The sequence below is a fragment of the Symsagittifera roscoffensis genome, chromosome 2 (genome assembly GCF_963678635.1).
Source record: "Symsagittifera roscoffensis chromosome 2, txSymRosc1.1, whole genome shotgun sequence".
Taxonomy (NCBI): domain Eukaryota; kingdom Metazoa; phylum Xenacoelomorpha; order Acoela; family Convolutidae; genus Symsagittifera; species Symsagittifera roscoffensis.
Genome location: NC_087063.1, coordinates 40,181,408 through 40,206,544, shown reverse-complemented (window position 1 = coordinate 40,206,544; position 25,137 = coordinate 40,181,408). Strand labels below are relative to the sequence as shown.

General features: G+C 42.0%; 1 protein-coding gene across 1 annotated transcript in view; it reads right to left on the bottom strand.

The window, feature by feature from the left end:
* The window catches only part of LOC134839156 (palmitoyltransferase ZDHHC9-like), a 326,560-nt gene that overhangs the window by 14,629 nt on the left and 286,794 nt on the right, over positions 1-25,137 (bottom strand). Inside the window, exons 2-3 of the mRNA XM_063854612.1 lie at positions 7,615-8,170; positions 7,258-7,534 (exon numbers count right to left, since the gene is read on the bottom strand). Coding sequence (XP_063710682.1) covers positions 7,258-7,534; positions 7,615-8,170 — 833 coding nt within the window. The remainder of the gene's footprint in view (positions 1-7,257; positions 7,535-7,614; positions 8,171-25,137) is intronic.

Below are 25,137 nucleotides of genomic sequence, written 5' to 3'. Positions count from 1 at the left end.
CTACCACCACCACCACTCTCCTCAACCACCCCAATCCTTCTCTAAAATAATATTCAATCTCAGAGAATAATATCTCCAATCTCACCGTAAAAAATAAATATTGAGTCAAAAGGCAACTTGCTGTAAATTCATACTAACTTCTTTTTTTAATAAAATATTTCTCAGCGAATTTTAGATTTACTTTCTAAGATAGAAAGTAGAAAGGACCCTTTATTCCTAGCAAGCGTTTTGTCCGACGTGAATAGTATTGCTAGCGTAATAACACTTTCATAAAAGCCTCAAGCTTCGAGAAAAAAAATTGAAAGTCATAAGTCGTTGATGCGAAAGTAAACTATTAGCAGACTTAAATCTACTTTTTTGTCAGGAAAAATATCAAGAAAAATGTGCATCTGGAATGTTACTTTACTTAAAAATAAATAAAATTGTCGATTCGAGTTTACGCTGGACCCTCATAATATCAGATTCTCCGTTAAACTTGGAACTGTTGAAGCTCAAAAAAACAAGAAAGAGACTGACCAGTTGCTCTGCAAAAGAGCAAAAAAAATCCGACGCTAGTATTTTTTCACATATCATTTGAAATTATATATCTTTATTATATGCGGCTATATGCGTTAACTTAATAAGTTAACTTAAATTCCTAAATGGCTCAAATCCCTAAATGCGCAGACCATTTTTTATCGACACCCAAAACTCTTTTCAGCATTTTTATAGCAGCTAGAATCACAACTGAAAGGGCGTTAATATGATCTATTATTTTTTAATAGAAGGGTTGGACTGATAAAAAAAATTCTGAATCAAACTATTCTCCTCGCCTAGGGTGATCAGAAGATAATACCCTTGTACCGAAAACTAATAAAGCAGTTTAATCTATATATGAATCAACCGACGAAAAACCAACTTACTAATGTATGCTATATGATTATTTAATGTGATTGATTAAATAATTTGATTGTATTAACAATTAAAAAATTCAAGAAGGGAAAGGTTCTTCTGGTGCCGTGCCGCCTTCTCGTGGAGGACCCGACATGCGCCAAGTCGCCGCAAATGGCACCAAAACCCCAACCGTGTTTGGGAGCGCAGAAAGCAAGCTCAAACTGTTTTTGGTGGCAGTACATTCAAAGTCGGCCGGGCTGCTCCGTCTATGAATACTCCTTTTAGGTGCCGGCATTAACCCAAACCCACTATCCTATTTCTGCCATCCTTGCATTTTAAATACCTGCCGCATTCAGGCAAATGTATGGTTTCACATTTGCGGAAGGATCCACCTAAAATGGACTGGAATCGCAAACCTCAAACAACATCATAGAAACTTATACTGCCCTACTTGTACGGACAAAAATATCCTGCCCCCCAGAAGCCGATGAAAAAAAAGACTAAGAAAAAAAAGACTAAGATAACTAATCTCGCCACCCGAGTAACAAAGCCCCCGAACGAGCCAAACACTACTCCTCAAAACAAAACAGCGCATTCTTCTTCTATTAACCCGCCCTTACCAAATCTTCCCGGTAACCAATCCCAATCTACAAAAAAGTCTAAAATTTCCGCAACTGAACTGTAATTAAATATCACTCAAAGCACCAGAAACTGTTGCACTTGTGTGAATACCGGATCCATATCGCAGTTTTTCAAGAGACTAAACTTACTGAAAAAAAAACCGCACGCCCTCGCTAGGCCCAAATTAAACTATGATCAGAAAGTACCACCCTAGAGGGGAAAGTGACTACTCACGGCCGTAGACAACTCACTTCTCCGCGAAGAGTTGCAAAGAGTGAAAGACTGGACTATGGAGGAGCAGTTTTTCAACATTATGGCTAACAACCAAAGCCTCCGTTTCGCAAATTTTCACAGTAGCTTCCCAAAAGATTATAAGGCTTCTATTTATCAGCTCCTCGTATAGCGGAGGATGATAGAGGCGTCTTTCAGGCGGAGGAATTACTGACTCTGATTTCACCCACTTTGAGCGATCACACTCAAACTCGTTTACCGTTCAGCACTCAAGCTCCTTGTCCTATCTTAAGCACCATCGTCCTACTATCTACCTAATTAAATAAGTTTCCCTCTAACGGAGGACATTCCTTTTACTGCCAAAACTTTCTTAAATTTTATCAAAGCAAACTGAGAAGAGTTCACTGAAGAAAATAAGAATCTCTTTAAAATTGTTTATATGAAAGAAGTCAACGTCGCCGAAAACATTTACGAAACAATTCTAAAGGTGGTCCGGTGCAATATTCCGACAGGACTTAATCGTTTTGTTACACCTGCTTTATCAGTCGAAACAAGCACAGGAGTGCGAGAGAATGAAAGTAGAGAACCCCTCAAACCCAATTTTAAAAAACTTCATGATAAAAAGAAAAAGAGAAATGACAAGGTTAATCACCACAAGCCGTACAAAAGTTCTGTAAAATGGCTCGTTACTTAAATGGAATTAAATCTGTTGCAGGATCTCATGCAATCTCTTTTAATGGGAAAACTTATCAGAGGTTAAACAAATAGCAAAAGCTTTCAACGCTCAATACACGAAACTCGGAACCATAAATCTAGCAAACAATAGCCAGAAATCAAAAAAAAATACTGAGATCGCCTAGAGATCCGATGACTTTTCCCCCCTGTGACACAGAAGAGGCAATCAAAGCAGCGAAATCATCAAAAGCGTTTTTCCCAGAAGGCCTTTCACGGTACACTGCAAACATGAGGGACAAAAGGCCATCCATTTTTTAACACAAACTTTTTACCTTCTATAATTTGGAAGAACTCATAAGCAGTCTCTCTACCAGAACTAACCGAAGACACTAAACTATCGGAATCTTACCTCTCAGTCACAATTTTACGCCCAGCAAAGAGATTTTAGAATTTCTGACCTAACCTACTCTTACAAAGATTCTCCCTAAAGCTGACCAATAGCACGGATTTCGAATAGTCCACTCCACTCAGGCTTTATCAAAACTTAATTTTAAGTTTTAATCGAAAACGACTACCTGAAAGAACTGCTGGCCACCTTAGATCTATCCAAATCATTTGACATGGTCTGCCATCGCACATTAATGGAACCCATTCATGGCATCACTGTGCCAGATAGCTTAACTAAATGGCTTGCAAAGTACCTGAAAGAAAGACAAGCGCAATTTAGATGCGCCTAGTCTTCATCCAGGATCGAAGGTACAGCCTTCCCCCAGGTTATATTCTCTGGCTCACTCTTTACTTTTTACGCGCATGCTGCAACCAACTCAGCCCCCCCCCCCCCCCCCCCAGAAGTCAACCTTCAGTCTTATGCCGATAATTTTCACCTATTCGTCCAATCACGCAACATAAAAAGATGCCTCTGACACTTCAAGTAATTATCTTAACAGACTGCACGGCTTTTTTTTAACAAGTAGATCACTCGAAATTTCCACTACAAAGGGCTCCTCTGTCGTTTACCTCGCATATTGAAGAGTTTACCTCTGACCCCAATTATACAAAGTATTAAACATTTTTGCCGCTCGTAAAGCATCTTAATATTCTTGGTGTCTTTTTTGACCATTCCCTAAATTTTATCGAACACTGCAAACGCACAGAAAGCAGAGCCATGAGCAGGATATTGGTTCTGAAGGCGCTGAATGTATGAAACCGGGGTCAATCAAAAGAGACCTAAACTAATTTTATAAATTTATCAACCAATCCTGGACTACGCCTGTCCAGCTTGGTCTCACGCTGCGAGTGATACGTCCATAAGTAAAATGCAAATAGTGTACAAAGATGAGCCCCATTCACCACCTGCATACCGAGTGCAAATAACTTAACATCAAAAATCACCACAAACTCCTAGCCTCAAAATTTGTTCTCAGGACTTACTTGCCAATAAGCCCTTTCTATTTTTAGCATACATATTGCGTACCCTTGACCGCCCATCAGCAACGCGAGAACATCTTAAACTCTTATAAAGCGGAACGTGAACTAATTTTACTAGAAGCAAATGTGTGTGACTCTTTTAAGGATTTTAACCAACTAAAAGCGTTCATAAAAATAATAATATGAATTTAGCGTACGTAAGGGGTTTCCCCACAGTTTCAGTTAAGTTAGTTAGACATATTTCTGCAATTGTTTCGGGTACAGTCGCACAGAATTTTCCAGCTACAGGGGTTGGAGTCATCGAATCTTTTCTCGAAATGCTCCCACATCCATTGCAGCAACCGTTCTTTGAGTCCTATCGTGTTGGTAAAGTCCACTTTTTGAGGAACCAAATTAGCCAGCCTCTTTGCATGAAACCAGAAATTTTTTTTCGCAAACAAATTTTTGCAGGGCGTGTACATTCAAATAAACGAGATCTTGTATTAGCTAGGTCATTTTTTGGCGGAAAACGGTCAGAAAAATTGAAGTCGTAGTGATTATTGAGGATTTTAGATAGTAGAAGTAAATTATTGAGCTGAATGTACATGGGTAAAGGCAGTATTCCTAGACGCTGACGCGACGTTTTGTAATTAGGATCTGTTGCAATCCATTTGCATGCATTGCGTTGAACACCTTCTAAGAGTTTCATTTCTTCGACGTTCAATTGATAGCACGCTGAGCCGTATAGCAAAACTGGAATTACCATGGATTTGAACAGATTAAGTTTGGTCTTGGTATTAAGAGGCAGTGGGTTGCGCTTCAGCATGCATAGAGTGCTGAGGGCTTTTCCTCTTCTAAGTTTAATATGCGATGTCCACCCTAGATCCGATTTTACAATTATTCCTAGGTCTTTTTCCTCTGAGACTTTCTTAATTAAAATTGAGTCGAAGTAGAAGTCGCTACTTGTGGTACGTTTAACCGGTAGGTGAGTGCCTTTTGACGCATTGAACGCAATCTGGTTTTGTTGAGTCCACGTAAAGATGTTACTTAGGTCTTTCTGAAAATCTGCGTTAAGTGTACCAATTCGTAAGAACTTTGCGTCGTCTGCGTATAGAAAGCTGGTGGAATGTTTACATACACTTGATAGGTCGTTAATCATGACAAGAAAAAACAATGGCCCGAGGATTGATCCTTGAGGAACACCGCTTGTGACATAGAATGATTGGGACCGACAGTCTTTGATTTTGACACATTGTGTTCTATTTGTCAGGTAGTTATAAATTAGTTTTAAAATTTTGCCTCTGATTCCCAGCGAGTAGAGCTTATCAATCAGAATACCGTGATCTACTTTGTCAAAAGCTTTCTCGAAATCGGTATATATTACGTCTACTTCTTCATTTTTGCTTATAGCTGAATATATGGTATCAAGATAGAGCAGCATTTGGATGATCCCTGACCTTTTCGCGCGAAATCCGAATTGGTTGTTGTGCAACATAGGTTCTAGATGTTTATATAGATCGATGAAAAGAACTTTTTCGAAGATTTTGGTGGCAATATTAAGTAGTGATATTGGTCTGTAGTTACTTATCGAGGCCTTGCTTCCTTTCTTTTTGAATATTGGGCTGACAATAGAGTGTTTCCATTGATCAGGGAAACAACAGGTCTGGAGTGCTTTATATATGATATGGTAGAGAGAGGGCGTTAAGATTCACTACAACGCTTAAATAAAACAGGAGGTAGTAGATTGGGACCTCTCGACTTACTTAGATCTAGATCATTACACAGTTTGGCAATCAGATTCCTGCCTGGTTCTATATTATGAATTATTTGTTTAACTGAGTGCTCTTGTTTTTCAAGACAGGATGGTTGAGAAGAGATTAAAAATGCTGAGTTAAAAAACTTGGCGAATAGATTAGCTTGTTCTGGCAAGGTTTTCGCAACTGAATTATCAAGTTTCATGACGGCAGGTAGTTCTGAGTTACGGAACTTTCCATAGTATTTAAACAGGGCTTTAGTATCACGCGAGTTAGACAGATGTTGTTCGTATTCGCTTCTGTTATTCTCTGCGGCGGTTTGTACCTTTTCATTCATTGCAATCACCGAGGCACATTGTGAACCTTTTTGTTTGCGTAATGTTGACAGACGTTTCATTGAATTTGACGTCTCAGGAGTTATCCACGGAGGAAGAGTTTGTCTATGTTGAGTTCTAAGCGGGATGAATTTTGGCAGAAAGCTATGAATCCATTCGTACCAAAGTTCGAATATTTTTGTAACATTTGACCAGCAGTAAGGTGAGAAGGTATTGATTGAAAACGCCTCGTTTAAACCGTGGAAGTCAGCTTTGCAATAGCTATAGAAACTGGTTTTACTATATGTGGAGTTTTTCTCGAGTTCCTTTATGCGGATTATTGAGTTAATAGGTTTGTGATCAGATTTTGGTGCAGTAAATGCGTCGAGTGGTAGGGTGTCGATTATTTCAATTTGGTTGCTAACAAGGACTAAGTCAAGTATATTAGCGTTCGTTGTTTTGAAATGAACAGTTTGAGTTAAGCTTAATTTATCTATTTTGTCAAGTATACATTGATGGAGCGGTTCTGAGGTTTGAATGGACCAGTCAATTGAAGAAAGATTAAAGTCCCAGAAGTTTCGAAAACTGAACAGACCCTCCCACGCTCGACTAGGCACACCCTCTTCCAAATAAGATCAGGATACAGCCCCTACTTAAATATTTATATGAAAAGAATAGACCCAAAGTCCTTTCTGCCCTGCTCCTCACACGCGTTACACTTATTTAACTGTCGCCAAACGGACCAAACTTGACCCCAATAGATTTCTAAATTCGGCCGACAGAGGTCGCAACGTTCCTTGAGTTCGGAGAACATACCGGACCAGCACCAAACAACGGGCTAATAAGAACAACTGAAAAATAAAAACATACAGACAGTTGGAAAAGAGACAATCAACGCAAGTAAACAGAAAAAAATAGATGCTCTTAAGCTCTTTGAATTTCTAGAACAATTCATTATTGGAAATTTTTTTATTTAAATAACCCAATTTAGGAAAACTGGATGAATACGTAAAATTTTTATTTCGCTGGGAAATCTGAAAATTAAATCCCATTTTTGAAACTGCAAGCCGATCAGGTTTTTAACTTTATACTTTTGCTGTTCGATAGTGTAAAGTTGAGCCTAACATACTTTTCCTGAAAAAAAAATTAATCGCTACCTATATAGGAGTCTGAACTACGTTCATCGACTCTTAAAAACCTTCAAACACTTATCGAGGCTCTAGCCCTTATAAATGCAAGAACGCTCAAGGTTTGTTTTTATATTTGGAGATGCTCAAATTGGCCGAAAAAATTGAACGAAGTTTGTCAAAAGTCCACGAGGATACACAAACAGCGGCAACAACTACAGCACAAAACGTTTTAGCTAATTTAAAACCAAGTACCTGAAAATCTCACGAAGCAGTTTCGTTCCAATGCACTTAATAGCAACGCTATCATTGAAACAAATTCTTGGCTTTTCTTCTAACAATGGCATGTGAATCGAAATCAAAGTTTCCAGCTGATAACACTTGCACAAACAGTCGTTCAAAATCGTAGCACTCAAAATATCGAATTTGCGCTCCATTGCATTTTTGAACTCTTGCAGCGTAAGAGTCAACACATTTACCCAGTACCGTTGTCTGATTTCATTCACAACATCACCAACGTCATCCATTACATCTAAACACTACACCAATCAACATGTACATACACTTCAGCCATTATAATTCGTTTCAAAAAACGGATATTCTCATGTATACTTAGAGTATCATTATGCAGAGATTTCCAATCAACATCCAAACAAGATCCCACTACTGAAAGCTCATGTGACGAGCTATCTTTTAGCAAAAGGACTCCTACTCCTGGTGATTTGGTGTTCAATTTCAAAGTTGTAAATGCTCCATTTTCATGTTTCACGGCAATTAAAAAATTTTCGATTTCGGCAGTCGCACTCGACCAAATTCCAAACTTTTTAGCAAGCAAGCTCACTCCGTCTTTCTCTTTCTTCAATGTCGATGTTATTTCTTCGCTCACACCATAAATGTCATCGGAGAGCGCAAGAGCAAACGAAGGTGGCTTCCTAGATGCTTTTGCTATACAGGAATTTGCATTAGCATTTGCAATACAATCTCCGATAGATTCAAACTTTGGCAACGATACAAAATGAGACGAAAACATTTTCTCAATAGATGGCTTGTCATTATACAGTATTGTTTCGAGAGTACTATGTGTCGAGCAAGAACGTTTTATTATTCCGAGTTCAGAAATGCCTCCAAAATAGGAGAACCGCAGTCTGCGGATATTTTTCATACTCATCTAGAAATAAGCAGTTGTCAACCGCGGTGAGCGGCAAATAAGACAGCAGCTGTTAAGTTGTCAACTGTTTTTGATGGGATTTTAAGCCCACGGTACACGCCATTCTCCACATTACATTTATGAAAAATTTAAACCACTTAAAATCGAACAGAGAACAGTAAAATGAGTTGCATAATGCTTCGTTTGATGACATTTGCGGTAGAGGTGGTACGATTTTTGGGCCATGCAGCATGTACATGGCGTGATAACCGCCACTGAGAGGCAATCGTACATCGGTAACCCAGCAAAGCAAAACACTGCTCTATGAATTGCAACTGGCTGCACAATGAGCCCCATTGAGCATCTCCATTGCAAAACCGAAAACTTGCCAGTCAAAACACAATGAAATGCTGCGCAAACATTTCTTAGCCAAAGCTCACCAACCACATTGAGCTGAATACCACGCCACACACTCACACTACATATCCAGAAAATTGAAACCGAATCTGGCTGAAAAATACCATAATGAAATAAAACACCTCGACGAGGATAAATCTATCTCACCATCAGACTAAAAGCTTGCTTTGAAAAAAAAACATTCACCGGACGCAAGTTAATAACTATTTTAATAGTAACCCTGCAAAACTAACGGGCTCAACGATTCGGGTTTGCGAGATCCAAACTTTGTCAGAGTTGTTGTTGATGGATGAGGCAACAGTGCAGGTTATCACACAGGCCAAGCACCTGTAAGCAAGTGTAACCGAGCAAGTTGGTATAGGTGGAAGTTCAGAGGGTGTTTTCGCTTTCAGAGGCAAGCGGAACACGTCCGATCGTAACATTGCACAGTCCTTCTCGAAGACGTGGATATGCAGGTATTGTGACAGGAATAAAAAGCATTCCTGGAAAGAAGATAGTCATGCATGGGGTAAAAATTGTTCCAAATGCGGCAAGACTAACCATTTTGCGGTAGTTTGTTAACTGTGGTCAAGCAGTTGACAAAGATTTAAAAAAATACGAGACAACCAGGTTGCAGCAGTCGGCAGAAGTATGGGATCTCTGTGTTAGACTCTTTGATGGCGTGCGTGTCAAACGGTTCTGTGGCTAAAACGCTTTCGAGCTGCATTGACAATAAGCTGGTTACGTTCTGGTGGATTCAGGTTCTGCATTTGGTTCCGCTTTACGATTCTCTCTACCGAAAGTACAAACTGAGAAAGAAAGAAATAATTTCTGGTATCGTGCGTGCATGAGAGCAAATATTTCTGATGTGAATATTGATTTCAATAACCCCGAAGGACTCAAGGCTAGATTATTAGATCATATGTGGAGCTATTTTGTACAACATTATCAAGAGAACAATGCCTGTTCATGGACCTTTTATTGTCTATGCAACAACTGCAGAATGAATTACCACACATGATCAGAAATGGGGAGAAATCCCTTCGCATTGCGAAAATCCGCCACAACAACAACAACAACAACACAAACACCGCAACGTTGCAATCTGCGGCAGGATCAAAACTCCAATGGCTCACTTTTCGAAAATTACCGTAGAGACTGCCGGAGGGAAGAGAGATTGTTTTAGCTATTGACAGTGTTCCTAAATGAATTGAGATTTGTAGGTCAGTTCTCTGGTTGCTTCGACAAGCCGTTACAAAATAGTCAGTTGAAAGTTGATCCTGAGCCTATCATTGAGTTAACTGACAATGCAAAACCCATTCAGTGCCCTACACGTCGTTACTCTCAAGCTGACCGCAATGTCATTACACAGACAGGTGACGCCTTGTTGACGGTCTTAATATGACTTTAATTATGTATTGCTTCTGATATTTTACCTGTTCTAGATCACATGGTTGTTTAATATATATTCTGCCCAGAGTGTATTCAAGGGTGTAATACTAGCCTTCACTAGTGGCAGCAGCAGTAATGTCTACATAGAAGAATCCACCTAATTTCGACAATGTGAAGAACCGTATGATCGGTATGTCACCGAACTCAAAACGTGGTGTGAAGTTACAGATTTGGGGAAAAAAGGGAGTAGCAGTTGCGTTGGCTTTTCCGGATGAAGTTCTTCAAATCTGAAAGATAAATTGTTCTCTGATTTGACGTTGGAACAGTTGGAAGATGAGAATGGGATTGATGAGACAATTGCGTTTATGGATGGTTTGTTTAAGAAAGATGAGTTGACTGAGGTGTATGAGAGGTATGTGGATTTAAATCGTTTCCTCATGAAGTCAGGTATGAATGAGTTCATTTTGGAGACAGCTGTGAATTATCGAGTGTTAAAAGAACTCTTTTGGCTCGGACCAAAGCATCTTAGCGTAAATTTTTCGTAGAATAGTCTTGCAGACCGGAGTCAACCGAACGAGCTATCAGGACTGAAGATGTCAATGCGGCTTGGACTGTCCGAGGAGGAGCTTATTCGAAACGAGAAAATGGGCATGGCCTCGCAAAACGGGGTTCTCTTCGAGATGGATTTAACATTCACGGAAATATAGGCCAGTTTAGCGGGAGTCAGTCTGGTACAAGAAGAGTATGAATCAGTCAGATGCGGAAGGTAATCGGATGAGGCACTGTTCTTGTGATTGAGTCCAGCATTTAAGGAAAGATTGTCCTCGTTCTAATGGAAACATGAAGAAAATCTTCGAGACAACTGGTCATCACGCAGAAAAATTATCTCTTTCTACAGGCGCTTTGAGACAAGACAATGAGGTTCAAGAGAGTGAGGCACAGAATGCAGGAGTTTTCGGCAGTGCCGTGCAGCTCAACAGTTGCTGGGTCGAAGTGGATAGAGTGTTATTTGAGTAGTTTGTCAGAAAAGTGCCAGAAAGCTGCAGTTCGAGGACCGGGTTTAAGATGGTTTCGTTTTGGCGGAGATGAAAGGCTGAATGGTCTTAAAATCAATAAAGACAAGTGCAATTTCATTATATTCAATGGCGAATTTCCTGATTGTATTTTTGTTAACAACCAACCTGTTCATTCTATTAATTTACTCAAAGACCTTGGTCTGCTTGTTAGCTCTGATCTTACTTGGTCAAACCATATTAGTAAAAAAACTTCTATCGAGCAATAAAAGCTTTCATTTTATCAAACGTTCTATTCCATATCACATTCCACTTTCTGTTAAACTCATGTTCATCAATACTTGTGTTAAAAGTATTTTATTGTATGCTAGTCCTGTGTGGTCTCCCTCTTTAACTATGTTAAGGAAGCTTGAGAATTTCAACAGGAAATGTCTTACCTGGGTTACAGGTCATTTACCCTATTTAAAGCAACTTTCTTTAACGAATTCGCTTCCCATATCCTTCACGCTTATATTTAACGACCTTATCCTTTTCCACAAAATGTTAAATGGCGACTCAGAACTCCCTTTTGCTGTGTATTATTATTTTAAGGTGACGACATCAAGATCCAGCACGTTGATGACAGTGAAACCCGCAAGAAGATGGTCAACCGAGACGTTCTTCACCCACAGAACAGCACGTGCCGTGAACTACATGCTGAAAACAACGGAGATCGACTTTTTCACCTCTTTGCGCCGTTTTCGCAGTACCCTCAAAGACTTCTTACTAGAGCGCTCTAAACTCTTCAATCGTGAAAACTCATGCACTTGGTTTTTGAAGTGCCGTTGCTCTTTCTGTAGATCCTAGTTTTGTTCATCTATTTATATAAATTATGCCTTATTATTAATAAGGGAATTAATTCTTTTTTTGTTTGTTTGTTGTTTGTTTGTTTCCTTCTATTTTAGCTGGCAAAAAGGTAAAAATAACTACTGATGTGGTTGAAAGTGAAACTCCGTTGTTACTTAGCAAATCTGCGATGAAGAATAAAAAGACAACTAGATGTAGATAAAGATTAAGCAAAGACTTTCGGCAAAAGAAGCGTGTGCAGAATCAACGGCCTTGTTCGATGCACAAATCCGACCTTGGCATAGAAGTGAATTAAATCAGATACAGAGAGCAGTGGATAAAACCTACCGATACATATGGTCAGACAAGAAAAACCCGCCGCTAATCGAGATGGCCGAGAAAGGAGCCAACATGTTCGAAGTGCGAGAACAACTTGGAGTGACCATGTTAGAGACGAAGATCACGAAACGAAAGAATTGGACATGTCCTCAGAATGGACAACAAGCAGATGACGAAACAAATTGCGTTGGGCTGGCCTACCGACCAAACAAGATAGACTAAACGAAAACGACAAACAGCAATCGACTACCGGCGAAACTGTTTGAAGGGCGCAGGAGTGGAACTAGATCACATGGAACAAGTGGTCATGAACAGAAGATCGTGGAGAACAATGGAGAACGAACGAATAGAGCACATGAAGAACTGAGGAAAGAAACAAGCGGAACGAGAGGACACGAGAAGAGACCAGAGAGGCCAGATTGACTCTGAAACGAACGAGTGCCCAGTGTGCAACAAGATCCTCAAAAATCACCTGGGAATGAAGATTCACATGAGGAAGATGCATAAGTTGGACAGAGAAGAAGAGAGAAATTGCCCCAAGTGCGTATTGTTGACGGCCTGAGCGAACCTAACAAATCACCTGAAGAGCTGTAGCGGAACCGTACCAGGAGCATGCGGAAAGTGTGACAAAGTTATCAATAGAAGTAACTTGGCAAGACACCGAAAGAAGTGCGTAAAACAACAGACAGCAACCATCGCCGAGACCCAACAGACAGGAGTCATTGTGACATTCGACCAGAAATGACGAAAAGACTGCTACGGAGGGCTAGCAGCTAACCTTCCGAATTGGCGGTTTTAAAGGATTAACAGTGTTATTCAGACGATTGGACAAATCGTGAAGGCTGAAGAATTCGGAAATTCTTAAATTTTTAAAATTCGACTTGTGACGTCACACTTCTGAGAAACGTCAAAAACGGCCATTTTGGAAGAAATCCAAAATAAAAACAGAACAACGATAGAAGTTGCGAAAACAACAACCACGACAGTTGTGAGAAAAACGACGCGAAATAGAGAAAAACGACAGAGTATTAGCAGAGACCACTCCGAGTTGCAACGATTGTGTAGCTACAATCGTTGCAAGGCCATTCATGCTAACGGTGAAGGGTGGAAACAAGCCTTCCGGAGAGGAAATAATGGTGTTATTTCCCCGGATTCAGGAATCCGGAGGCGTCTTGGGACTTGAACTCAAACTGTTTTACACGAACTTTTAGCTTACTAGTTATGCCCTGAATTGAATTTAACTAACATCTGGATTCAGTTTGTAAGGTAAATTGGTAAACTGTACGTCTTACAAAGACAAATATGAAAAGTATAATTAAAGTGCTCATGGAATGTGTTAAGAGTCAGTCAAGTCAAGAGTCTTGGCACGTAGAAGCGCGATGTCACAGTTGCTTGGGCGGCAACCCGATATTGATGAGTCTTCCAGGTAGATCCTGGCTTTCTGTAAAGGAGATGCAGTGTCGTATGTGATCCTCATCAACGATCTGGAGCCCACAAAGTCGGTAGAAGCAGTCCATATACGCTGTAAACCCCTTTTCCTGTACAATATCATGTATTTCGCGTTTTACAGCCAATTTTAGTGCATATAATATTATGACATCCCGAGGTGTAGTATACCGCAAAGATACGTCTATGTCGCGTGTTGGCCTGCCTCAGGCCAAGGTAATCGTTGAAGTATAGGTTCTCAAGAAGGAGTCTCGTGGAGCTGAAAACAGAGATTCCAGCCCCTTTCTGCCAGAAAATTCCACAAATTCTGTTATATGGTCGTCCAACTTATCTGTGTCGATCTGTAGGAATGTATTCAGGCCATATGTTCCTGCTGGGAGAACAACGTGTTCCAGAAGTCTCTGGGCCGAGTTAAAGCACACTTTCTGAAAGTTTACTTTCTGTTGGAGTCCAAACACGGTTAATTTAGTTTTGTTTATCAACACATTGAGGTTGCAAAAGCATGCAATGTGTCAAAACATCAATCCGTTTCACACAATGTTAATTCTGAAACGACAAGAGACGTGACAATTAGTTAACACAAGTTACAAATACAAAACGTTAAAACAGAGTACATAACAAGGGTCCTTCCACTCGGACATCTCCCCAAGTCCTTGGAGGCGCAATAAACGCCTTATTGGCACGGTGCGCCTTTAACGACTGACGCATACGAGGACCCTGATTTAGGATTTGTGATGAAGGCGCCTGTCGCCCATGCATCGTCAACCCCAAACTTGGGAGGCGGGCGGCGGATCCTCTTTGGTCTGCCTAAAACAGTATCGAGCGCAGGATTAGCTACTTGGGTTGGTACTGGCGATGCGTCTGGGTGTGATGTGGGTGGATCGCTGGCTTTCGGTTCCGGTGATGTGATGTCCGATCTAGCGGGAGGGTTGACGAAGTCAGATGCGGTGCGGCCGGTTCGACCGATTTCGTGTAGTTTGTCCACTGGAGCAGGAGTGGCGGACTCCTCGATCTCCTGCACACTGTGTTTGCTGATGATATCGTGTTGGTTTCCTTGGGGCGCCATATAATCATCGGGTAATGTAGGTGTTTCCAGAGAGGGCGAAGAATCAGTGTCGAGTGGCTCCCGATGTGGATGTATGGAACGGACTTCTCCTTCTGCGCGGACGGCAAAACGCTGGAATTTCTTCAGGAAGCGTCGGTTGCGTAGAGTGAGACGGCGGGAACCGTCCAACCGGCTGATGTATTGGTCATTGTCACCTATCTGAATAACAATGCCAGTCTTGTCCCACTTGTTGGGGTGATTGCCACTTTGGTTCTGAATCCTAACTGAGTCTCCTATAAACAGAGGAGCAAGCTTGCGTGTATTCCTGTCTAGTCTATCAACCGGCTTTGCCAGCCTAGCACGTAGAACATTTTCCTTCGCTCGCCATGTGTCCTTCCAAAGATGATTGACCGGGCTGGTTTCATCAAAAACGGACACTCTGTTTGCAAAAAGAGGTGGTGCAGGAAGAAAGTCACGAAGAGAACGACCGAGAAGCACCTGGGCAGGGGACAGGCCGCTGTCACGTTCTGGTGTGTTTCGGAGCTGAAGCATGCCACGCATAACGGCATCTGTATTTATTTTTCCGCTTTCGTCCACAAGAAGACGTTTCATGGCCTTTACCGCAACCTCTGCACGGCCGTTGGACTGGGGATGGTAAGCTGAAGATAATCGATGGGTGATACCCCACCGCGACATGAAATCCTTCATGATGTGCGATGTGTTTTCCGGTCCGCCGTCACTGGACAAGTGCTCTGGTACACCAAATTGGGCGAACAATTGCCGCAACGCTTTTATCAGACCAGCGGCTCCGGCCTCTGCGGTGGCTGTGCTTGCCTGTCTCAAGTCGGGCCAATTGGTAAACCTGTCAACAGCTAGGAGATAATTCTTTCCCCGCACATTGAAATAATCGGTTGCAACTGCCTGGAAGGGTAGCACCGCAACAAATGGCTCGGCGGCTGATTAATGCGGTTGGCTGGGTGATATAGAGTCACATATGCGACACTGTTTACGAACCTCCTGGATGTCCGTGGTGATTCCAGGCCAAAATATCGACGCGGTAGCTCGGCTCATCATCTGAGTGACCCCTTGGTGGGCGCTATGAAGATGCTGGCAAACTTCACTTCTGAGGCTTGGCGGAATGACAGTGCGGTTTCCGTATGTGATGACTCCATCTATTGCTGACAGACTGTCTCGAAAACGCCAAAAACCGAGGAACTGAGGAGACATTTGCTGGGGCGTGTCTGGGAAGCCATTTTCGGCCATGTTCATAAGTTGGAGCATGTGAATATTCCGAGAGGTTTCATCTCGCACGCGCTCCCACGTGACAGCGTGTAACTTGGCCAAGCCGGACCTGGCGGCGGCTATAATCTCTTCTTCGGCGTGATCGATGTCATCGACAGCCCTCATGGCGTTTAACGCAGCAATAAAGTGAGATTCGTTTTCATCTTCCTCGGCTCTGTCATCTGGGCGTCGTGAAGTGGCGTCTGGCGCAGGGATCTTGCAGACGGGCACAAATGCTATCTTGAATCTCCACGACATCGTCTTCTCCTTAAAAGAGAGAAGTCGGTTGTTATCAATCTCATCTTAAATGGGGTCATGAGTGCTGTCAATTGCGCGTAGTGTGACACTTGGTTGACGAGTCCAAACCAAGCACGTATGTCAGAAACGTTTGTGGGTCGCGGAAAATTCTTTATGGCGTCCAGATACTTTGGCAGTGGTTTCACATCGTCATCTGTAATAAGGAAGCCGGCAAATTCAATGACACGCTCGCAAAACTGGAACTTCTTTGGATTTATGATAATTTCGCTGTTACCAATTAGCGTCAGATAGTCAGTAACTCTCCACCAATGTACTTCCAGCAACTCGTCCCATAATAGTGCGTCGTCCACGCATTTAGTCTTCCTGGGGATGGAGGCTATAATATTGTCATACCGTTGGTTATAGCCATCCCCCGAGGCCAGGTTACCTTGAGGTGCCACTTTGTATCGGTATCTGCCGTATTCCGTGATAAAGGTAATAAGATGCCGATCCTCCTCAGCGAGTGGAACTGAGTGGTAGCCATTCCAGGCATCAGTCACAGTTCTCCATGTGCCCGCCGGTACGATGCGTGCTTGTTTGTATGGAGGAACAATAAGCTGTGTCTCACTGACGCAGTTGGTGTTTAGTGGGCGCATGTCCACAGTGCGACGTGGCGTGCCGTCGTGTTTCGGCACGACGTGCATTCGTGCTTGCCATTTTGTAGGCACTCCCGGAGGAACCTTCTCGATTATGCCCAGAGCCTCGTCCTGGTCAAGCTGGGCTTTAACCTGCTCACGCCAATGCACGGGCACGGTAGCTGCCGTATACACAGCGACGGGGGTAGCGTTTGGATCCACGTGGATTTTAATTGGTCACCAGACATGAGTAGCAGTGGCTGGTGAGGGTATTTATTGATTGCAGACGCCGCGAATGTTTCATTCTTTCATCTTCGGGATATTTTCCGGGACCGGAGCAAACGGGAGTTTCCCAGGACGGCCCTGTGGGTGGCGGTGAACTGGGCAGCCACAAGGGGCAAAACCAGATGTGGGTTGCGCTTCTATTCCAGTGGAAGCAGTGGAGCAGATAACGGGAAAACTATCGTTGATAATACCCAGTTCCTTCATGGCTTGGCGACTTAGGTAGAACAGGTCAGTAGACTCTGTCACATATACCATGGCCGCTGTTGTAGCCTTCCGGCCTGTGGGCGGGTTCGTGCCAGATAAACGCAGGAATAGGGCACCCAGAAAATCAGTGTTTTCCCCATTGATGGCGTGCATTCGCTGCTTGACCTGGACAAGGTCGGATGTACTTAAGCCCAGACGATCTAACACCTTTTTACCCATAAGACATGACTGGGCGCCTGTATCGGCCACAATCGACAGAGTTGTAGGCGACATGTTGGGGTGCTTAATGCGTAAGTGGCTGTAATCTGACGCGTCAATAGAGACACGCAACTTGACAATTGGATGTGGCATCGATGCTGCCTGTTTCCAACCGGATGTGCCGTCGAATATGTAGTTTGGGACAATAATCGTCTGTTGTGCCCTCGTATGATCAACACCAGCGGCTGTTACAGGATGCGCCCATGTCGGACTTGTGTCTTCACTGACCGCCACGCCAAACACGTGGGAGAAAGCGCCCGCCTCCATGTCTGACGACCCATTTTGGCCTTTCTTATTGCGGAATTCTGATCGCTTTTTCTTCCAGCAAATCTTGCAAAACTTGTCAGTGACAATAACGTCGGTCCCGGCCACTGTTCTCCCCCGGTTCATGAAAAACTCGCCTTTACATGTCTGGCATTTACCCTTATGGCTTAGACGTGTGTCGTTAGGAGAAATTTTCATGGGTGTTCGTGGGTTTGACACTGCAGACAACGCACCACTGGGAGGTGCAATCGAACCAGAAATGGAGCGAGCAGCCATCTCCTTCGTTTCGATGATGGCTATAGTCTGATTAAGTGTCTTACCGTCTAAACCATCATTGCCCATCACGTCCTTCTTGATGTCCTCGTCAGACATTCCGGTGAGAATAACGAGCTTGACCATTTTCTGACTAAAATCGATGGTTGAGTCACATCCAGTTCGGGTGCACTGCTCAGTGAGCCTACAATTACGGGCTTTACCAAGGGCGCGAACAGCAAACTGTCTGATCGGCTCCGTGTGGTCCTGATTCATCGACAAGAGCTCAGTCTGTAATATACTGGAAGCAACGTTGATCGCGGCGTGTCTTTTAATGGCGTTCAAAATTTCAGTTTCGGTTTTAGCCGTGATTTTCGGGTCCTCTTTTTGCACACTTGCCTTGAGTTCGGCTTCGCAACAGTTCACAATATATATACTCAGGCGACCTTCGGGAATGCTGCTTGCCTGTTTGAATACGTCCCACTCCCTCGTGAAACAGTCCCAAGAATCCTCGTGAACCTTGGGTGATACGCGTGGTTGAGGTATGGGTGGAGCTTTTGCAGTAGCAGGGACTGGGTGTGCCGTGGACAAGTGATGCTCAAGCATGACAACTCCGGCGGCGTCGGACACCGCGGGGGTAGTGTAGATGCATCCGTCAATGTAGCACCCTACTTCGGTCATATTTGTTGCCTTTGTTGTTCTTGAAGAGAATTAACATGCAAAAGCATGCAATGTGTCAAAACATCAATCCGTTTCACACAATGTTAATTCTGAAACGACAAAAGACGTGACAATTAGTTAACACAAGTTACAAATACAATACGTTAAAACAGAGTACATAACAAGGGTCTTTCTACTCGGACAGAGGTGTTCTGTGCAGGCTAGTTTTGGTGTTAGGTTGACTCCCAGGTAGCAGAAGGTATTCGTGTACTCTATAGCAAGTCCTCTATAGAATAGGGCTTCCTCTGGCATGTTTTTGCCTCCTTTCCTGAACTTCAAGGCTTTCGTCTTGTCAATGTTGACAGTGAGCTTGTTGGTATGGCAGTAATTGGCAAGTCTATCCAAGGCTTCCTTAACGTTTTTCAGATTGTGGTGGGAAAAAACAAGATCGTCGGCGTAAAACACCACATGGCAACCAGTTTCTTGCAAAATTTTGGATAAGTCAGCAATGAAAAGAGAGAAAAGTCATGGAGATAGCTTGTCCCCTTGAGCTACGCCGACGTTTTGAACAATTTTTCCTGACATAAAACTTCCGTCAACTACCTGTAACAAATTATTCTGGCATATTGCGTGTAAGGTGCCTAAAATACGTCCCCGGAGACCCAGTTTTTGTATCTTTGCGATGAGAAGGTTGCGGTCCACCGAGTCAAATGCTTTCCGAAAGTCAACAAAACAAGCATAGCACTTTCCGTGATTGACTAAATCGTCTTGTATGCTGTTTTTGAGGTCGTTAACAGCTGAAACTGTCGATCTACCTTTTCTAAACCCAAACTGCGTTTCTGGTAATTTAGAATTTTCTTCAATCCAGCCAATTAATCGTGTGTAAAGAATCCCAGTAAAAATCTTATATAGAGCAGGTAATAGACTGATACCACGATAGTTGTTTGGATCCCTTTTTTCTCATTTTGCTTGTAAAGAGGTTTCACCAACGCTGTCTTCCAACTCTCGGGTAGGACTGAAAACTTGAAACACGTCTGGAAAAGTGCAAGTTAGAGATAAAACGTAACCCCAAAAGATGTTTTTAAGGCTTCTGCTGTTATACTGTCGGTGCCTGCCGCCTTGCCATTTGGTGCCTTACTAGTATGATATGTTACTTCAGAGAGTTCAATTCTTTGTTTAGGTTGATGTCGCATTACCAGTTTGTGAAGGCATAGTCGTTATTCCCAAGATTGGAGAAACTATTTACCGGCACTAGCGATGTGTCTCTGTAGTAAAAATCTGTAAAGTGGTTTTCCCATACCGGCATCGTAATTGCACTTGTCTCAGCTACTTTTGGCTTGGATTTTAAAATATTCCAGAATTGTTGTCTGTCAGTTTCTGCTACTGCGATAATGTTATCTTCTCTGTTCTTTAAGTACCTGGACTTCTTTTGTTCACACAGCTTCTTGTAGATTTTCTTGTGATTTTGGTACGCGACAGCTTCATTTCGCCTGTTTTTATTCAAAAGCTTCAATTTTTTGTGCACTCCATACAGTTCTTTGTCAAACCAGGGTGCCGATATGCGTTTCCGTGGGTACACTGCGGCTGTTTTGAAGGCGGTAACGAAAAGTTCCGTATGTGTATTGATGTTTTCACCATTCCAACGGTTGATATCAGTGGGAATACTCTGAAGGGCAGCTTCTAGCGCGCTGATATCAACTTTGCAGATCCGACTGGGTTTATTATCCGCTTCTTCGTACCTGAAAAGAACGTTTCGTTGTACTAATAGGTGTTTTGTGATAAACTTCGGCACGACTGTTGTTGAGAGAGGCAACATTATGTTAGTGAAAAGTAAATCAATTGTACTGTTGCCAATTGGGGCGATGTACGTGGAGTTGCCTAGGTCATTTGCACAGTATAAACCCCAGAGTTCCAGATGCTTGAAAAGTGATAAACCTCTGCTCCCAGTGTCAACCCGACAGTTGAAGTCGCCTCGCATGATAATAAGATTCTGGTTTGAGCAAAGTTCTAAGCAGTTATCCAAGTCTGTGGTGATGAGATCTAAGTTAGTATTGGGGCAAAAATAAGAAGCAATTAGATGCACATTCAAGTTCCCAAGAGTAACGCCAAGTGTATTTGCTGACTGGAAGAAAATTTTAGCCCTGCATCTCATCTTCTTGTTGACGGAAATAGCAATACCTCCACTTGGGCGTCCTCTGGCCAATTTTTTAGCAAGAATGTTGAAAGTAACGAAATTGTTGATATCAAGGTTCTTAATAGAAAAAGTCTCAGTGAGAAATAGTACGTCATAGTCAAGTTCTTCTGAGTTTGTAAAGTCTAGAGTATTTTTTGCGCCTTCGACATTCCATAAAGCAACTTTCAGTCATGCCCGAGCTTTCTCGACTACTTTGCCCGCTCTAATAATGTACTCATTGTCAGGGTTTTCTTCTCTGATTTTTCGTAGGTCACATCTGAGTGTGTACTCTCGTGCTCTTTCGTCTTTCGTGAGGTCAGGCTGCAGGAAGATATTCTTGTATTTTTCCTTGTCTCTGAGCAGCCTTGCTTTTTTGAGAAGATTGTTACCCTCGTCTGCTGATCCGATGGTTACCAGAAGCATTTGTAATCCATCTTCATTCACTTTACCGATCCTTTTGGTTGTTAAGCCATCAGTAGCAACTGTTTTAGTTTCATGTAAAATATTTTGCAATAGTTCTTTGCCATTTTCTGCGGCCTTAGAGCCAGAAATTATGACATTACAAGCCCTCCGTTCTTGTTCTCTCTCTTCTGACTTCAGGTTTTTGAGAATTTCCGAGTAACGTGTTGGCTTAGCTGGAGCAGAGATGCTTTTTGTGTTTTCAGGGCTGATCATTTTCTTCAATTCCTCCACTTCTGACTCCAGTGCTTTGACCCTCTTCTCAGTTTTAGATGAACAGAAGCGGCATAGAAAATCATCCTGAAGGTATTTCAAGGGCATAAACTTAGGTATCCAGAGTGGTGTCCATATTTTGCAATCTGTGTTGGAGCATTGAGCAAAATGAGACAAACCTTCATTTTCTTCGTCGATACCTCCTTCTGTTTTGACATCTTCTGTCTTGTCGACATGTTATCTTTTTAATAAGTTTATTCATTAAATAGATAATGTGACAATGTGAAGCTAGGAGTTAAGGGAAAGGGCTGATCCATCTTCGATGGAGAAAATGATTTTTATCTACTGAACAAAAACAATAGCAATATAATAAATAGTAGTAGCCCTGTTTTTAGGAGGAACCTCGTGGTCTGGGGATACTGACACCTAGCCATGAGCCCACTAACTTTGCATTTAAGTAAGTTAATTTGAGTGTTTTGAACGGAGCCGAAAGCAGTAACGTTTTTGTCGACCAATGTTAGAAAGACCACCAAAAGAACTGGCTTTGGTAGAGACGGTGGAAAGCATGTAGAGCTTTTTTTAGACGTCTTCAGTCGTTTTATAGCTTAGCTCTATTTTTCGTCGATATGTACTTCCGGGCGAATGTTACATAGATGTTTTTATGGCGCTCCTGTGTGTTATTCTTTTTTAACATCCTGACCGGTAGAACCGTTAACGAGCACTCCGCGCCGAGCGGATGCTCATAATAACGCCCTTAACAGGCCCTAAACGCCGGGGTGGAAGGGTAATTTGGAACGCGGAAGCCTTCCGGATTCCCGTAAATAGCTTTTTAACCTAGTTATGACCAAAAATTCACTTTCCAGGAAGGGTGGGGGGATCGGCCGTCCCCTCCTTCCCTGTGAGGTTTGTGACCAAAAACACTTGAAGATATATATGAAACCAAACAAAAAGTGGTATAGTTCCCAAGAAAAACAAAAAGCATAAAAAATAACCGAAAAAATCAAAAACAGTAAAAAGTAAAAAAATCAGTAGAAATCATCCCCCCACACAAGATGTGATCCGACCCTCACGTTTGTTGTTGATAGATATATTGTTGTTACAGGCATTTATTCAATCAGGATTGTTACGATCATTTTTGTGGCCCGTTTGTGAGGCTTGTACTGTAGGGTTATTTGAGTATTTAAGCACGTTAATGCTAATTTGCGCTCAATCCGGAAGGGTCTGCTGATTTGCGCTCAATCCGGAAGGTCTCGGGATTAAAGAAGAAGACTGATCCGGCAAGCAGTACAAGGAGTGACAAGAGGGGGCCCAACGAAAACAACAGTCGACTGTTGGGTATCCTTAACAAGTTTTGTATCCCTTTTGGTACAAAAAATAAGATAGTAATCTGTGGGGAGCTCGACAGTGCTGCACTGTAGTGACCCTTCACCGAACTGCGAATTTCTGAGTTAAGCACCTTAATTCGGATATTGAACAAACCCGGAGGGGTATAGTATTACTAGTATTATTACTTATACAGCCTGTATTATTACTCCCAATCGTTTTTCAGTGAAAAACACAGTAATCGGAGCGGTTTTTAGGGTCAAAATAGCGATATTTTGATCCCCCCACAAATCGCAATTTTTGAGAGATCGATATTTTTTTCAAAAGGAAAAAAGCCTTAAATTAGTGAGTTACATCCTAACTGTACTAGTATAATAAGTAGAACCGGTTGAGTTTATTTCAGAAGTGGTTGGAACTATTTAGGTAACAAAAACCGAATTTTCGTGATTTTTGAATAAACGAAACGCTAAAAAATAAGAAAATTTTTTGAAATTTTTGAGTTAGGACGGTAAAAATTGTTGTTCGGACAACGTCCGCTAGTGAATTGACAGGTTTTAAAACCCGTTTGCCGATAACCTTCTGGGTTACAGAGAAATCAAACTTAACTTTTTTGATTTAGCGGATTCATCAATCCGGAGTGGTCCAAATAGCATAGTTCTTGGAAAATTTTTTCAGCTAGAGCGTTTGAGATCGTTTTTTTTTGCATTGAACTAGAAGAATACAGGCCTTTTGAGCTTTGATCAATAATTCTTAGATAGGAAAGAACAGAATAGCAAAAAAAGTGAGGCGGAACCTATTAGAGAGAAATTTTTTGACTTTAGAAAAAAGATGTTTTGGTTAATAACTTTGGAACTACTGAAAAAACCCAGTTGATCTTGGTACCATTAGATAAGAAATTAGCTGAGCTTACTAATAAAAACATCAATTATTCAAAAAAAAAAGCATGAAAATTTTTTAGGATTGTTTTTAGCAAATTCACCAATTCGGGAAGGTAGACCCTTCACGTTTTACAAAAAATTTTCTGGAAGGCCCTTACACCCCGCCAAAAGGTAGTAACGGTCAAAAAAGGCAATTTTAAGCTGTTCTAGACAAAGAGGGAAGCCTGAAGGCACAAGAAAACGTTAGTCGAGCCGAAATTAGGCTAGCGATAAGACCCCTCACCGTTAGGGTGAATCGTCGAATCAGAGGCTTTACTTCAATCCGGAAGGGTCTTGGGAAGGACGACACACCCTTCCTAGTTGATTCAAACAGCATAATAGCATCGGAGAACGTATCCGGAAGGGTATCGGTTGGAAATTTAGAAAGCCTCTGAGAAGCTATCTTTACAAACCCGGTGGGGTCCCAATCCGGAGGGGTCTAAATTTTTACAAATCCGGAGGGGTCCCAATCCGGAGGGGACTAAATTTTTACAAAACAGGAGGGGTCCCAATCCGGAGGGGTCGCAATCTTACCAATCCGGAGGGTCCGATTTTTGTCAATCCGGAGGGGTCCCATTTTGCCAATCCGGAGGGATCCCAAATTTTGCCAATTAGGAGGGGTCCGATTTTTGTCAATCCGGAGGGGTATTATTTTGTCAAAACTTAAGATGACAACAGAATAGAAAATAGTTAAGGGTTTTAGGTTATTAAGAGATAGGCTCGGAACCAGTGACTGCACTGGTAACTTGCCTATTGTAAAAAAAACGAATCAAAACAAAACAGGTCTAAACTCGGACATTCGCGACACTAAGTCTAAATTGATCAAGAGTGTGTAACTCATTAGTTTGGACTGAAATCCAGAACATTTTTGAGAGGAGTGATTGCCCCGAGGAAATCAGTAGGTCTAGCTTGGGCAGTCCGAAGGCAGATAGGTAACACAGGACTCGGTGGGTGCAATAGACGCTCACTTGAGAAAATTACTGCCTTCAAGTTTTGTCTGTTTGGTGCAGCCCCAAGCAGGGAAAACTCTTTCTTTATATACAAGTTCGATTATTGTACTGCGACCAACTAAAAGTACAAAAAACATATGTTTTTCATAAAAATCTTCTTATTTTGGTATTTCTGGTTTTAAATTAATAATATTTGTGCTTGATTGGGTAGTGAGCACACTATCTTTTAAATAGACTGATATCACCATACTGTGCTAGCTTCACACTTTACAACTGATAATCGATCATTGTGAATAAAATTGTATACAAGTTGTACTTTTTTAACATACAAGATTCTTGGTCACTATTTAATAGAAACGTTTCAAAACAATTGTTTTGTGTTATTGTGTTATTGTTGTAAGTAGCTAGACTAAAAGGACAC